Genomic DNA, 14,773 nt, shown 5'->3' with positions numbered 1-14,773 from the left:
TATCCTATTTACTGTGCTTGTTTTTAGTGTTCTATGTGTTGCTTGTGCAATTCATTTTCCTAATTTATAGAAGTGTGTTTTTCATTAGCTACAACGCAAAACCAATTATGGATGTGTTATGTAGAAACCTGCTTTAAATATTCTCCTAGCTTCCTAAGAGTTATAATTTTTAGGTGCATTGTTTACTAGGCCATGGGTATGTTTTGTCATATGTTGAAAGATCACACTGGCTATAAAAATAAGACGGTGAATAAAAAGCCACAAAAGCTATAAACATCTGTAAAAGAAGTTTTCTAAGCAAGGCTGCTTGTTAGAGGGAAGCGCAATGCATTTTGATTGTATGCAGCTGGTGGCACATGCACTTTCAGAAAGGGGCCCATTAAGAGAAACTGTTAGATATATGGCATGCCGTACTGTGGGCTGTAGCTCTGTTCCCTCAGCTGTGTGTAATAGAAACCCATGGGACCACACTTGCAAACCCTCCTCTAAATTTCCCCCGCAATTCTGTTGCGAATTTGATATATAGAAGCAGGTAGTCATCTTTTCGTCTCAAAGCCCATCATACTAAGGGAAGATTACTAATCTTACCTGACTCCTAGGAAAGTGGAGGACTCTGAAAAATCACAGCATGGCTTTCTCAGCCTCTGCCATATTGAGGAGCACACATCAGTCTGACGTCTGATCAGTGGTCAGGGCCACCGCAGGTGCCTATCTGTAGCTCTCTTTTATTCTTGGAGGATCTGTTGTGGGAATTGCCATATGAAGTACAGATGTAGGCCCAGTTATACACACACCCTGTCATACAAGAGTACAAGAAGGCTCTTACTGCAGACCCATGTGAACAGCCTGGCTATGCTGGGGTTGGGGAGAGACGGGCCAGGTTTTGGGAATCTGCCGCTCACCAGCCCATTTTTGTGGCTGCGGGTTTTGGGAATCTGCCGCTCACCAGCCCGTTTCTGTGGCTGCGGGTTTTGGGAATCTGCCGCTCACCAGCCCGTTTTTGTGGCTGCGGGTTTTGGGAATCTGCCGCTCACCAGCCCGTTTCTGTGGCTGCGGGTTTTGGGAATCTGCTGCTCACCAGTCCGTTTTTGTGGCTCACAGCGAGGCCAGTCCCTGGAGCACTGGGTTGTCTCGAAGCAGGCGTGCAAGACACAGTTTCTGACTTCTGAGGTGGCTGAATGTTTGCACGATCCGTCTTCCTGATATCAAAATAGTTCCCCTAGATAGAGAAAGACAAGACTCCTGATGCAGAAGGATAATGGCGACATTTTTAAGTTTAGAATAGCATGAAAGCAGCTTTTAAAAAAAATTTAACTTTTTAGAAGAAAAATGTGAAATCTACAGAAGCAGAGAATAGGATAATGAATCCCCAAGTATCTGCAGTCAAGTTCAACAAGTATTCTTTTTCCATTTATAACCTCCTCACTACCCTAGCCATAAAACTTGAATTTTTATATGTAAAATTAAAATTATATCTAATTCAAGGTGTGAGTGTAAGTATGATGGTAGGCACCTTTATATAAGGTCTATTGTATAATTTGTTCATCTAGATTATGATAAAATTGAATTATGGGCATCCTAAGATCAAAGATACTTGCATTCTAGACCAGTGCTATTGAAAAGTGTGGCTCGCAGACCAGTGGCAGCCCAAAACTCTTTATTTCTGGTCTGTGATAACTAAAGAAATCATGAGGAAGTGTTTAGAACTCTTGTAGCATTTTGGCATTGCTGTGACATTGAAGTACATGATAATTTTTCTAGTAATTCATTTTAAGTATATTTTATAAAAGTATCACTCTGCAACAGACTGGGAAAAACAATCTTTCATTACAGATGGTCTGAGAAGCACTGTCTATAGTGTTTCTGTGGTTTGCCCCCCAGGGGACATTTGGCAATGTAGGGAGATATTTTGGGTTGTCACAACTGGGTGGAGGATGGAGTGGGGAAGGGTGTACTACTGACATCTAGTGGGTGCACAGGACAGTCCTCACACCAAGGAATTATCTGGCCCTTTTGCTGAGATCCAGAAACCTTGCTCTGGACCACAGTGGAGAGTTTAAGTGCTCTGTGCCTTGTCTAAGGAAAGGTCGGCAAATAGTTTCTTGCCACAGTACAGGCTAGAAAGTCAACAAGTGACTGACTGTGATCACAGACAGCCTCACAGTTGAGGCTCCATATCCCACAGTGGAAATTAGTGAGACATTTTGCAGAAGAGAAAGTTTGAGGGTTAAGTGAACCTGCCCCACGTCTTTTAAAAATATAACACAAGCCTTTTTTGTTTACAAGTTGTCAATTTCATCTATGCCACAGTTTGTAATGTGTCTGACAGATCAGCCAGCCACTACCATAGCAACTGAGAAAATGGGAAACTAGAAATTTATAAAATTTAGTTTATCTAGAAATTTCATATTTAAGAAATTGACACCAAATTTGTGCCTCATGGTTTTTTTTTTTAAATGAAACACTATTTTGCTTTCAGCTGAACCTTTGTTTTAAACATTTTTGGTAAGGCAAACTTCTCTAAAATCAATGATATAAAATTAAAGGCATTAAAATGTTCCACTTTTGCAGAAAGGTCTAAGTGTAAATTAATGATGTGGTGTTCTCAGGGTCTCTCCTTAGTGAGAGTCCCTTATGAATTTTTTAGATTTTGTTTTAAATTTAGAAATAGGAAATAATTATCTGGTGAAATATGTCATTTTGTGAGTTTTAATAGAGTAAACATTAATGGCTATAAAATAATCTAATCTACAAAAAGTAGCCAAACAAAATTATTTTGGAACAAAACGTATGCATGCCCTTTAAGTCCTAAAATATCTTTTTGTGTGTGTGAGAGAGAGACAAAGACTGTCTTCCACATCTGATTCCTCTTTGGTAAACATCTCTAAATTTTATTTGAAATCCAGGTTGGTCACATGGACATTGTTTAATTAAGTGTGTACACTGTGGCTTTATTACAGCTTTGATCGAGACAGAGAAAAGGTGTATCCATAGTGTATTCACAGAAGATACAACCACAGAGGAGCTAGTATTTCACTCGCAAGTTGAACCTTCTCCTAAGCAAACCCATGATTATATATATTCAGAAGACCACAAGCTCTGACAGTCCTCACCATGCTCACTAGTCTTCCTGTTTTCTTTCATTGCTTACAAGTTTCCCTTTCTCAATTTCAGTACAGTCAGGCTAGAGAAAGAGAACATATCATGAAAGAGAACATATTAAGCATCAGTCTATGATTTTGTGACACCTTTACCTTGGCCTCTGACTATAAGAGAAAGAGCTCATTGGTTTTATTTTTCATTTTATTTGATTGTGGTCTAATGTAAACCATAGAGAGCAACCACAGGATATCTTTGGATTATGTACCTACTGTGTGTGGATCAACCACCCTTGATCCATCCTGGGATGGATCCATCCAGGGATCCGTGGTCGACCCATCCTTATCTTTGGTAGCCTGTGTGATGGGGTCATACCTCTAACCTTTTGGTCATGAACTCTTAGCTCAACTAAAAGAAAGCTTCTAATCAATTTCTATTTCTAAGGACTTCATGTTCAGAGTCCTCCAAAGTTTATCTAAAATTTAACTTTGTTTCTGTAGAACCCTCTCAGATGATGTTGAGATTTATTAATTCATCTTATCGAAAAAAAATGTAACATTTGAAGATACTGTTCTTTTATATAGGTGGGTATTAACTACACAAAATACGACTTTTTATTAGCTAGATTACAAGGTGCAGGGCATAGAGCTGTGTAAATCCTACCTTTTGAATGAATTCCACCAAGTATTGTTTGATTAAAGCTAGACTGATGAGGCTCCTGATTAATTCTGCCTCTAATAGATTACAGTTTAACTGACAAATACATTGCCTCCATTTAGTAATGATTCCCAAGTTATGATGACAAAGGACAAGCTATTTGTCAGTTAAACTGTGTAATCATCCAGAAACAGAATTAATCAAGAACCTAATCATTCTTTCTCTACTTAAATTCAGTTAATGAGTTAAAGTGTATAATTTATACTACATATTCTACTCAGGAAGGCTCTAGAGGCAATGAAGATTTTTTTTTTTTTCCACAGTTTTCAGAGAAAGGAGCAGGAGCAGAAAGCAGTGCCTCTCCAAGTTTATCCCCTGTACCACTGGGCTTGTTCTTTCTAACTGTGTTGATCATGTTCAGATTCGTGTTTCTTTGGCATGGCTTATTAGGGGTAATGAAAAGAAATTAGTAAGGGGAGGGGTATGTGAGGGTTTGCTCTCAGAAAGAAAATGCATTTATTTTCTTCTATTTTGGTTTATTTGGTTCTCTTAACTTTAGAGGTGAGTGACCTATGACCTCTTGGCTCTGCCTCTAATATAAGAGCCATTTACTGGAGCAGAAATTCTCTAACACTTGCTTTGAAGACATTCACTATACATTGGAATCCTTTTCCATAGTAGGCGTTAGAAGTTCCTTCAAGGAGCACTGTAGACATTCTGACTAGTATCTGCCATGAATTATATATCTTCTTGTGATATCTTCAGGAATAGTGCAGGCTCTATGTAGGATCTGAGATGAAGAGGAGAGGCATTTAAAGGGCAAACACAGCTGCCTGTTAATATACTTAGTTATGACAGAGAGCGTTTCTTGCCAGACTGACATGGAAATATGATCGTGGGACCTTCATGAGCTTCTCTTAGGGCAAAACCCCAAGGACTCCCTGACTTTAAATGGTTCTAGGTAGAGAAAAGGGAGTCCAGGCAGATTGAAAACTACTTAATCAAATGGATTCCTCTTCAAACCTCTTTAATTGGAAGAACCTTCCAATTTTATCCTTTACTTTTTTTTTTTTTTAATCCATTTTGTCCTTTACTTTTCTGCCAACATGCATGTATAATTACATGGTGGTTGTACTTGTAGTATATTGTGAAGGAGAAAATAAGGAAAGGTAATATAATTTCAATGACATTTGTAAATGAAGTATATTAAATTAATCAGCTATAGCATATATAAACATGTGAAAAGTATCAGTATGTGAATGGATAACGTGTGTGTGTGTAAGTGTGTAAGACATTATTTATTCAGCTAAGCCAATGATTAATACATGTTTGCGTTTTTAAACCTCTTGTGATAACTACAAAGCCCTCCTCCCTCACCAGAATCTCAGTATACTAGCAGGGAACCAGTCTCTTAAGCATCTGTATGAGCAATGTCTAGGATACTCACCTAGAGAGTGTCTCCTAAGAGGAAATTTGGGAAGAAGTGAAAGGGTTTTTCTTAATCTCTGGTGCTCAGGCCTTGATTTTCATTTCCTTTTCTTCCCTGATACCTCTTCTTGCTCTTAGGATGGCATTTTGGCAGTTAGTTCTGTCTTAGGATGTTCTCTGCAAAACCCTCACCTGTCATTGACAGCTACCATGGGTGCTGTGCCCCTCATGTCTTCACGACTTCTGGTCTTACAAATAAAGCATAGGGATTAAGTTTCTTTTTCTTCTCATATACTTCATAATAATGTCTTTGTATTTTTTTAAATAAAAGTTTAAGTAGAATATTTGGATATAGTGAAAGCCTGAATAAGAAATCCCAGCAACTTCAAACAAATTCTGATCCAAATACTTAAAACTACCTTTTCAAGTTTTTGAAAAACAGTGAAATATTTGAAAAAATATTTGAAGTTGCCAAAGGTATTGTGATATGTGAAAACAGATTATGTTTATTCAGACTAGAGGGGAAAGCACATTATATTTTTTGGACTGCAAAGAAAATTCAACATTTTTCCTGATGACTGTGAAGACTCATTAAACATTTTTTTTACATCTTTAAATTATACACATAGTTACTTTCATTTCTGGCAACATGGTAGACACTCCATATCCTGGAAAAAAGGCCATGTAAGGAGTACTTATTAATGCTGGATAAAGCAAAGCAAACAACAAACATCTGAACTTGTAAAAAAGTAATGGTAACCCTCAGGATTCAACGAGCAAAAATGGAGCTGAAAGTGAGAGATAAGTTCAAGTTGAGGGTGCAGCACCTGCAGGGTGTTTGCCAGTATTGGTGATCTCAAGACTTGGTTTTTCATGGTGTCAGGGAAAACGAGACAAACTGTATGTTCAGATTATAGGGCAAGATGGAATCCCATACCACTATTATTCTTGGACTCTAGAAATGCTATGCTCAAAATAAAATTGGGAACTAGACATAATCTTCCTTTGATAAAGGGTTTGGTGCTTGAGACATTTAACTGTTTTGGAGTAATTGCTGGCTAGGGAAAGCTTTCTTCTTAGAGTTTATAACCGCAATCCCTCCCTCAAGTGTGGAGTTCAGACTTACAATATCTGCCTCATCAGAAAACCCTAAGGCAATAAATCAACTTAAAACAGTCTTTGATTGATAGCATCCCAGAGAGCCTGGCAGAAGCAAACACAAATGCTGTCTGGAGGGACTTACCCTCAACCTAGGGGTCACAGGATTTTAACAGATAAAGACCACCAAACGCGTGCTCATGATTTCAAATCCCAGACACCCAAGGAAACAAAAGCCACGAGCAGGAGACAGGAGAAACCACAAAAAGCAGAACTAGACTTCCAAACATCTTAAGATAATACTTTATCAGATAAAGTAAATGATATAAATGTCTAGAATATTTTCAAATAGGCATAAACAACATGAGTTGCTTATGAGAAAAATGAGATTGTATCAAAAATTAAATGGAGTTGGGAAATAAGCAAATAAAACTTCTAAAAGTTAAAAATATGACAACAGAAATTAAAAGCCCTAGGATCCCATTAAACAGCAAGCTGAAAAGAGAATTGATCAACTGATTTTTAAAATCAATTGACTTTAAGAAATTAGAGTACAACACAAAGAGATGGAAATGGTAAAGCGATATTAAGAAATATAAAGAGTAAAATGAGCCTATGATATATATCATTGGATTTTTAGACTTTCATTCAACAACAAATGAGAAAAGTAGTCATTTTCAGTCAAAACCAATTTGCCATCAACAGATCCTTGGAAAATCAGATAAATAAAAAAGCCTGAAAAGTAAAGAAATTGTTAAACATGTATAAAGCTAAATCACATTGATTGTATAAAGTAATAATGATTTCATATTAGGCACTGCAATGGACTGAATATTTGCATTCTCCCCAAATTCATTTGTGAAATCCTAACCATCAGTATGATGGTATTAGAGAGTGGGACCTTTGGGAGCTGATGGGGTCATGAGGGTATAGCTGTCATGAATGGGATTAGTGCCCTTATAAGGAGCTGAAGAGACCAGAGTACTTTCCTTCCACCATGTGAGGACAGGGAATTTGCAACCCGGAAGAGGGCCCTCACATGAACCTGACTACAGTGACACCCTGACCTTAGACCTCCAGCCTCCAGAATGGTGAGAAATAAACGCCTGTTGTTTATAGCGACCCAGTCTATGGTATTTTGTTATGGCAGCTCAAAGTGACTAAGACAAGCATTAAAAACCAAGATATAAATAAAATACTGCTACATACTAACTTGTAAGAGGATCATTCTACGGTACCTGTATTATTCAGTAGGAGAGAAAACGTATGGATAAACTTTAGTTTTAAACATACAAAGTAAAATATTTTAAGGATAACCATTAAAAGGATAGAAATAGAGATAATAACTTTTAAAGTAGTACCAGGGAAAGGATCAATCTAAAACATGTAATAAAATATATGGGAAAAACTTGTAAAACAAATAGGATAATAGTAGTACACAAAATAAATATTGGAAATATATTCAAATATATCAGTAATCACAAATTTGTAAAGAGGCAAAACTTGCCATCTTAGATAGAAATAATCTTTGGATCACAAAAAAATTTGGGTGAAAAAAATCTAGTCATATGTTGTTTATAAAAGTTACTCCCCATACATAAGGATATAGGCTGTTTGAAAGCAAAAAGATGGGTATAGCAGGCAAGTACTAATTTTAAAAAGCTTTTATAACTATATTGCAGTCACATTAATTTCAAGGTAATGAAGAATTATTACAGATAGAGAAGGTCACATCAAAATGATAAAAGATTCTAATTTCCAATAATATAATACTTTAAAATTTATGTATACTTACATACCTAATAAAAGTCTCAAAACATCTAAAACAAAGTGAGAAAATCACAAGGATACACTGAATATTGGAGTATAAAATGGTTTATTAACTTTGCAGAGCTATTTATTCATTCGTAGAAAAGTTGAAGAGTCAGTCCCACTTCTAGGTACACATCCCTTAGAGAGTTGCTTTCACCTATATTCAAGTGTACAAGATTTTTCAGGGCAACATTATTTATAAGAGTATACAACTGGGAATAACATAGCTATCCATCATTGGAGAATGTATATAAATAAATTGTGGTATACGTGTATTTAATTTGTAATATGGCACAACATTGAGAATTAGTAAATATGAGCTACATGTGTTCACAAAAATGAAAGTGAGGCCTAGAAACCTGTGAGGATAATGTTGAACAATGATAAAGTACATCTCAACAGAACACGCACAAAAAGTGGATACAATATGATAGTATTTACATACTTTAAAATGGCAGAATAATACTCTATCTTAAGGTTCCGTCCATACATAGGTAGTAACAATATAGAAGAAGGCAAGGGAATGGTACTTAACATATCTGAGGGAGCTGTCATCCCTGAGGAGATGGGACAGTGCTGCAGGTGGTGGGGGAGGAGGCAATTGAGAGTGGCACCTGTATTGAGAAGGTTGGATTTCTTAGGCTAGTTGGTGGGCACATGTATGTCTGTCTGGTGATTTACATACTGTTTTTTATGGGTCTGCAAAAAAAGTTATAGATTTTTGACACTAGGGAGAAAATATAAATACAACTTGTTAACAAGAAACATGCATACACTACCTCAATTCAAAAATGTTTTTGTTTTCTTTTTGAGAGGGAGTTGTGCTCTTGTCACCCAGGCTGGAGTGCAATGGAGCAATCTCAGCTCACTGCAACCTCCACCTCCTGGTTTCAAGTGATTCTCCTGCCTCAGCCTCCCAGGTACTTGGGATTACTGGTGCCTGCCACAACGCCCAGCTAATTTTTGTATTTTTAGTAGAGACAGGATTTCACCATGTTGGCCAGGCTGGTCTCAAACTGCTGACCTCAGATAATTAATCTGCCTCGGCCTCCCATAGTGCTAGAATTATGGGCATGAGCCACCATGCCCAGCCCAAGAACATTTATAGCAATATTTTTGAAGATATATTTGATTAAAAAAATCTCACTGCAAGTTTACCTATATCTGAACGAAACTTTTTAATGATGCACTAAGTAGTAACTTGCAAGCTGTTGGAATGGAATAATATTAATTAATTTATTTCACAATTAATCCAGGCTAAAAAGATGGTGATATGACTAAGTTCCTGGTATCAAAGATGGCTAAGGAATTATAAATTATTTTTTCTCTTCATTTTGAGATACTTCTTTGCCTTAAGTTTTCTTTATTGTTTTTATAATAAAAATGCCTCATTTAAGAAATGTAATTTAGATTTTATAAAAGAACATCCTCCTGGAAAAATATGAGGTAATAGAAATGAAAATACATAAATCAGCCAGGCGCGGTAGCTCAAACCTGTAATCCCAGCACTTTGGGAGGCCAAAGCAGGTGGATCATTTGAGGCAGGAGTTGAGACCAGCCTGGTCAACATGGTGAAACCCCATCTCTACTAAAAATACAACAACAATAACAAAAATAGCTGAATATGGCAGCAGCTACTTATGAGTAGTCCCAGCTACTCAGCTACTCATGAGTAGTCCCAGCTACTCATGAGGCTGAGGCAAGAGAATCGCTTGAACCAGGGAGGCAGAGGTTGCAGTGAGCCAAGATCATGCCACTGCACTCCAACCTGGGTGACAGGGAGACTCCCGTCTCAACAACAAAAAGAAAACACATAAATCACAATTGATTTATTTTTAAACTTATCTCCCAAAATCTGTAGAAAATTTAGTTCTAAAGTTTTTATTTCTAGGAATTCCTCTTAGACAGTAAACAATTTGTACCCTCTAAATCAAGGGTTCTCAAACTTTCTTCATTCATGGTGCCCTGAGTATCTCCGTAGATTTTTATGGTACCCGTAGATCAAAAGAAACAACCTAGAAGTGTAAGCAGTTACATCACAGCAACCACCCAGTGTCCACCATTGCAAAGACAGGACATCATTGGAAGAAATGTAGCACAGTCCAGTGTTGAAACTGAACTGCCTTGAGCTAGTCATTTTCAGTGTCCAACAGATGTGGGTTATTCCTGTTTCCCCTGAAAATGTAAAATTGCTCATAGTACCTGTATTAGTTTGTTCTCACACCACTATGAAGAAATACCTGAGACTGGGTAATTTATACAGGAAAGAGGTTTAATTGATACTACAGTTCTGCATGGCTGGGGAGGGCTCAGGAAACTTACAGTCATGGTGGAAGCTCACTCATCCCTCTTCACCTGGCAGCAGGAGAGAGAAGCATGGAGCAAAGTGGGAAAAGCCCCTTATAAAACCATCAGATCTTGTGAGAATTCACTCCCTATCGTGAGAACAGCATGGGGGTAACCACCCCCATGATTCAATTACTTCCCATCAGGTCTTTCCCATGACATATGGGGATTATGGGAACTACAATTCAAGATGAAATTTGGGTGGGGACACAGCCAAACCATATCAGCATACCTGTGAATTTGCTGCAGTATCCCCTAGATCCTGTAACAGTCACCTGAATATGGAGGGCTCTGCATTCATTCATTCACTGGCAATTTTGGTGGTCTCTTTTTGTTGACTGCAGGAGAAGCCGTACAAGTGCTCAGAGTGCAGCAAGGCCTTCAGCCAGAAGCGAGGCCTGGATGAGCACAAGAGGACGCACACTGGAGAAAAGCCTTTTCAGTGTGATGTGAGTTTGGATTTTTTTCCCCCATAGTGTCTTCCAATAACAGGAAGTAGGAGTGTGTGTGTGTATGTGTGTGTGGGTGTGGGTGTGTGTGTTGCATTGCTGGTATGTACCTATGTCTGTTAATGTCTTGTGCTATTTATAGCTTTTTCTTGCATAATACATGTAACTGCATTGTAATCATTCTATTCATCCGGTTTGTTGGCAGCAAATAAATTCTGATTTTCTTTTAGACATGATTGTACCCTGTTTTAATACCATTGTGTTGTTCTTCCAAGGTGTAAATGCATGATGATTTGAGGCAGCTTTCATGTATCTGGTCAAATCTTTACTGATTAATGACAGTTAAACCGGAGATTCGACTGGTCATACATATTATTTACTTGGGTAAAGCCAAACATGTACAAAATTCCAAAATGCATATAAACTCCTTTGTGTTAAATAATGCTGTTACTAAGTGTTGTCTAAGTTTTCTGCTTATGACATTTGAATTAAAATTGAATTATTTGACATAGCATACATTATTTCTGAAAGGAAAAAAATACTACTGTTGACAGTAAAATTAATCTGAATATTGATCAATTTAGGGGAAAAAAAACACTGTTCTTTTGTGTGGGATTGGCAGTTGACAAATAATCGACACATGTTAGGGAATCAATGTAAGAAAAAACATTAAAACTGTACAGTGTGATATGGCACAGTGCAGAATTCTGCTTAAATGTTAAGGGAAATTCCAGAACTTAGATCCATCATCATGTCCCAATGGGTACAGCATAGGGTAAGCAGTCCATATGAAAGGAAACTCACAAACACAAGATATTTTCCTTGTCCTTTCATGAAACTTCAGTGGTAAGGTTAAGGCAACAATGTACTCCCAGTGGGCATACTCATAAAAATACTTTTATTAACAGTGCACTTCTTTTGAGGAAAGAAACAGTTGTAGAGAAAAAAACGCACACATATAAAGCTCTACTGAACAGAGCTACAGCCCTAGTTCAGTGATTTCAATTAGTTTAAGTCATTGCTGCTTTTATTGGAAGCATTTTCATAAAGGCAAACCCTATTTAGGTGGTTTAATTGTACTGCTGCACAAATAACTGATACAGCCGAGAAATTAAATACTAACTGCATCTTTCTACCATCACATTCAACCCATCTTTTAATCTATGCTGAATGCTTTTGTTGAATATTCCCTTAGGTGAATTGAAACGTCATGTTATGTTTTTTAAAACTATGATGTTACAAGTTGACTTTTTTCTATTTGCTTCGGTCCCATTTATTTCTATGATGTGTTTAAAACTCTGAAATCTTCATTTGCAGCCCATACTGATCTGTTGAGTAGAGATCCATATTTCTAAGTGCCTCCTAAACATTTCTGAAATGCAGACTGCTCAGTAGGGAATTGTCTGCCTTTGCTGCAAAATTTTGTCCTCTTAACTTACTCACTGGGAATAGAAGTCACCCTTTCTCACCCCACTCCAGTCTCTCTCCCTCTTAAAGAGCTCTCAGATTCATTAATTTCTCTTAGTTTTCATTTCTACTTGTAACACATAGCTCAGACCTTCGCTGTTTCATCTACATCCAGTCTCCAGTGTGTGTGTTCTCCACACTGTCACCCTACCAAGGTGATGCATTTTTTTAATTGAGGTGAAATTCACATGATATAAAATTAACCATTCTAATGTGAACAGTTCAGTGACATTTAGTATATTGACTGTGTTGTATAAGCACCACCTCTCTAACCCCAAAATATTTTCATCACCACAAAATAAAACTCCATACCCAATAAATATTTACACCTCACTTCCCTCATCCCTTAGCAGCTACCAATCTGCTTTCGCTTCTGTAGACTTACCTATTCTAGATATTTCATATAAATGAAATATACAATATGTGATCTTTTGTGACTGGCTTCTTTCATTGAGCATAATGTTCTCAAGGTTTATCCACATTGTCTCATGTATCAGTAGGTCATTACTTTTTATGGCTGGATGATGTTCCATTATATTTTTATATCACAATTTGTTTATCTGTTGATGGACACTTCTTTCTACCTTATGACTATTGTGAATAGTGCTGTAGTGAACATGGGCGTACAAGTATTTGAGTACCTGTTTTCAATTATTTGGGGTATATACCTAGGATTGAATTGCTGAGGTATTTGGTAATTCTGTTTAACTTTTTTGGGAACTGACATATTGTTTTCCTCAAGAGAAACACCATTTTATATTTCCATCAGCAATGCACAAGGATTCCAATTTCTCCCCATTCTTGCCAATACTTATTTTTTATTTAATTACCCATATTGGTGGGTGTGACATATCTGACCATGGTTTTGATTTACATTCCCCAAAGAACTAATGGTGGTGAGCATCTTTCCATATACTTCCTGACCATTTCTATATCTTCTCTGGAGAAATGTTTCTTCAAGTCCTTTGCCCATTTTAAAATAGTATTGTCTTTTTGTTGTTGCGTTTTAAGAGGTTTTAAAGTTTGGATATTAGGCTCTTATCAGATATATGATATGCAAATATTTTTTTCATTCTGTAGGTTTTCTTTTCACTTTGTTGAAAATATCCTGAGATGCATAAGGCCTTTTAATGTTGATGAAGTGCCCGTTATGCATTTTTTTCTCTATTTGATCATGCTTTTGGTGTTATATCTAAGAATTCATTGCCAAATCCAAGGTTGTTGGATTTTTCCTTCTGGTTTTTTTTGTTGTTTGTTTGTTTGTTTTTCTCTAAGAGTCTTATAGTTTTAGCTCTTATATGTGGCATAAGGAAAGGGTCTATTCTTTGCATTCTTTTTCAGTCTTTCACTATTGAATATGGTGGGTTTTTCATAAATGCCCTTTATTTTGTTGAGAAATTTCCCTTTTCTCCTAGCTTCCTGAGGTTTTTTTTTTTTTTTAACCGAGAGAGGATGTTGGAGTTTGTCGGATGCCTTTTCTACATCAATTGAGATGACTATGTTTTTTCCCCTTTGTTCTGTTAGTATAATTTATTACTTTGATTTTCTTATTTGAACCACTGTTGGAGTCCTGAGATAAATCCCCATTGGTCATGGTTTAGAACCCTTTTAATACGCTCTGAGATTCAATTAGTATTTTGCTTGTTTGTTCATTTTAGGATTTTTGCATCTAGATTTATAAGAGATTTTGGTCTGCAGTTTTCTTTTTTCATAACATCTTTGTCTGACTTTGGTATTAAGGTAATGCTAGCCTTACACAATGAGTTAGGGAATGTTTCCTCCTCTTCTGTCTTTTTGAAAGACTTACAGAATTGGTGTTAATTCTTCTTTAAATGTTTGGTAGAATTTATCAGTGAAGCCACCTGATCCTGGACTTTTCCTTGTTGGTATGTTTTTTATTTGATTCAACCTCTTTATTGGTCTTTTTAATTTTTCTATTTTTTCATGAGTCAGTTTTGGTAATTGCTGTGTGTTTCTAGAAATTTGTTCATTTCATCATGGTTACCCAGTTTGTTGGCAAATTGAGTAACCATGATAAAATGGAGATATATATATATATATTTTATATATATATATGAAATCAGTTTTTTACAATTTTGCTCAAATGACACGTCACTCATTCATACTACTTTAACCTCTTAGGCACAGTCATTCCAGGCTGTGCAAATAGCCCAGCATGCCTATAGCGATAACTTTGAAATCTTTCTTTCTCCTGCCCAAGTCTCTCTTTTGAACCCTAGGCAGATATTTTCAACTGCCTATAGGACATCTCTCTTGTATTTCAAACTGAAATCATGATCTCCCAGCTTTCTTAATCTGTCAACATGATCCTTTCCATTTCCCATATCTCTGAGTACTGTACCATCCCCAAATAACCCAAATCACATATCTGAGCCTCATGTTGGACACCTCTTTTT

At 36.8% G+C, this 14,773-nt stretch overlaps 1 protein-coding gene across 4 annotated transcripts in view; it reads left to right on the top strand.

The window, feature by feature from the left end:
- Nucleotides 1-14,773, top strand: part of PRDM5 (PR/SET domain 5) — a 224,299-nt gene that overhangs the window by 194,350 nt on the left and 15,176 nt on the right. For 3 of the 4 annotated variants that reach the window (XM_037991424.2, XM_007999676.3, XM_007999677.3), the window contains one exon: nucleotides 10,785-10,889. In XM_037991424.2, coding sequence (XP_037847352.1) covers nucleotides 10,785-10,889 — 105 coding nt within the window. Of the gene's footprint in view, nucleotides 1-10,784; nucleotides 10,890-14,773 lie in introns of those variants that run through there. The other variant, XM_037991433.2, reaches the window with a different exon arrangement.

Source organism: Chlorocebus sabaeus, chromosome 7, assembly GCF_047675955.1.
Source record: "Chlorocebus sabaeus isolate Y175 chromosome 7, mChlSab1.0.hap1, whole genome shotgun sequence".
In the NCBI taxonomy this organism is placed as follows: domain Eukaryota; kingdom Metazoa; phylum Chordata; class Mammalia; order Primates; family Cercopithecidae; genus Chlorocebus; species Chlorocebus sabaeus.
This window is presented reverse-complemented; position numbering and strand designations above follow the sequence as displayed.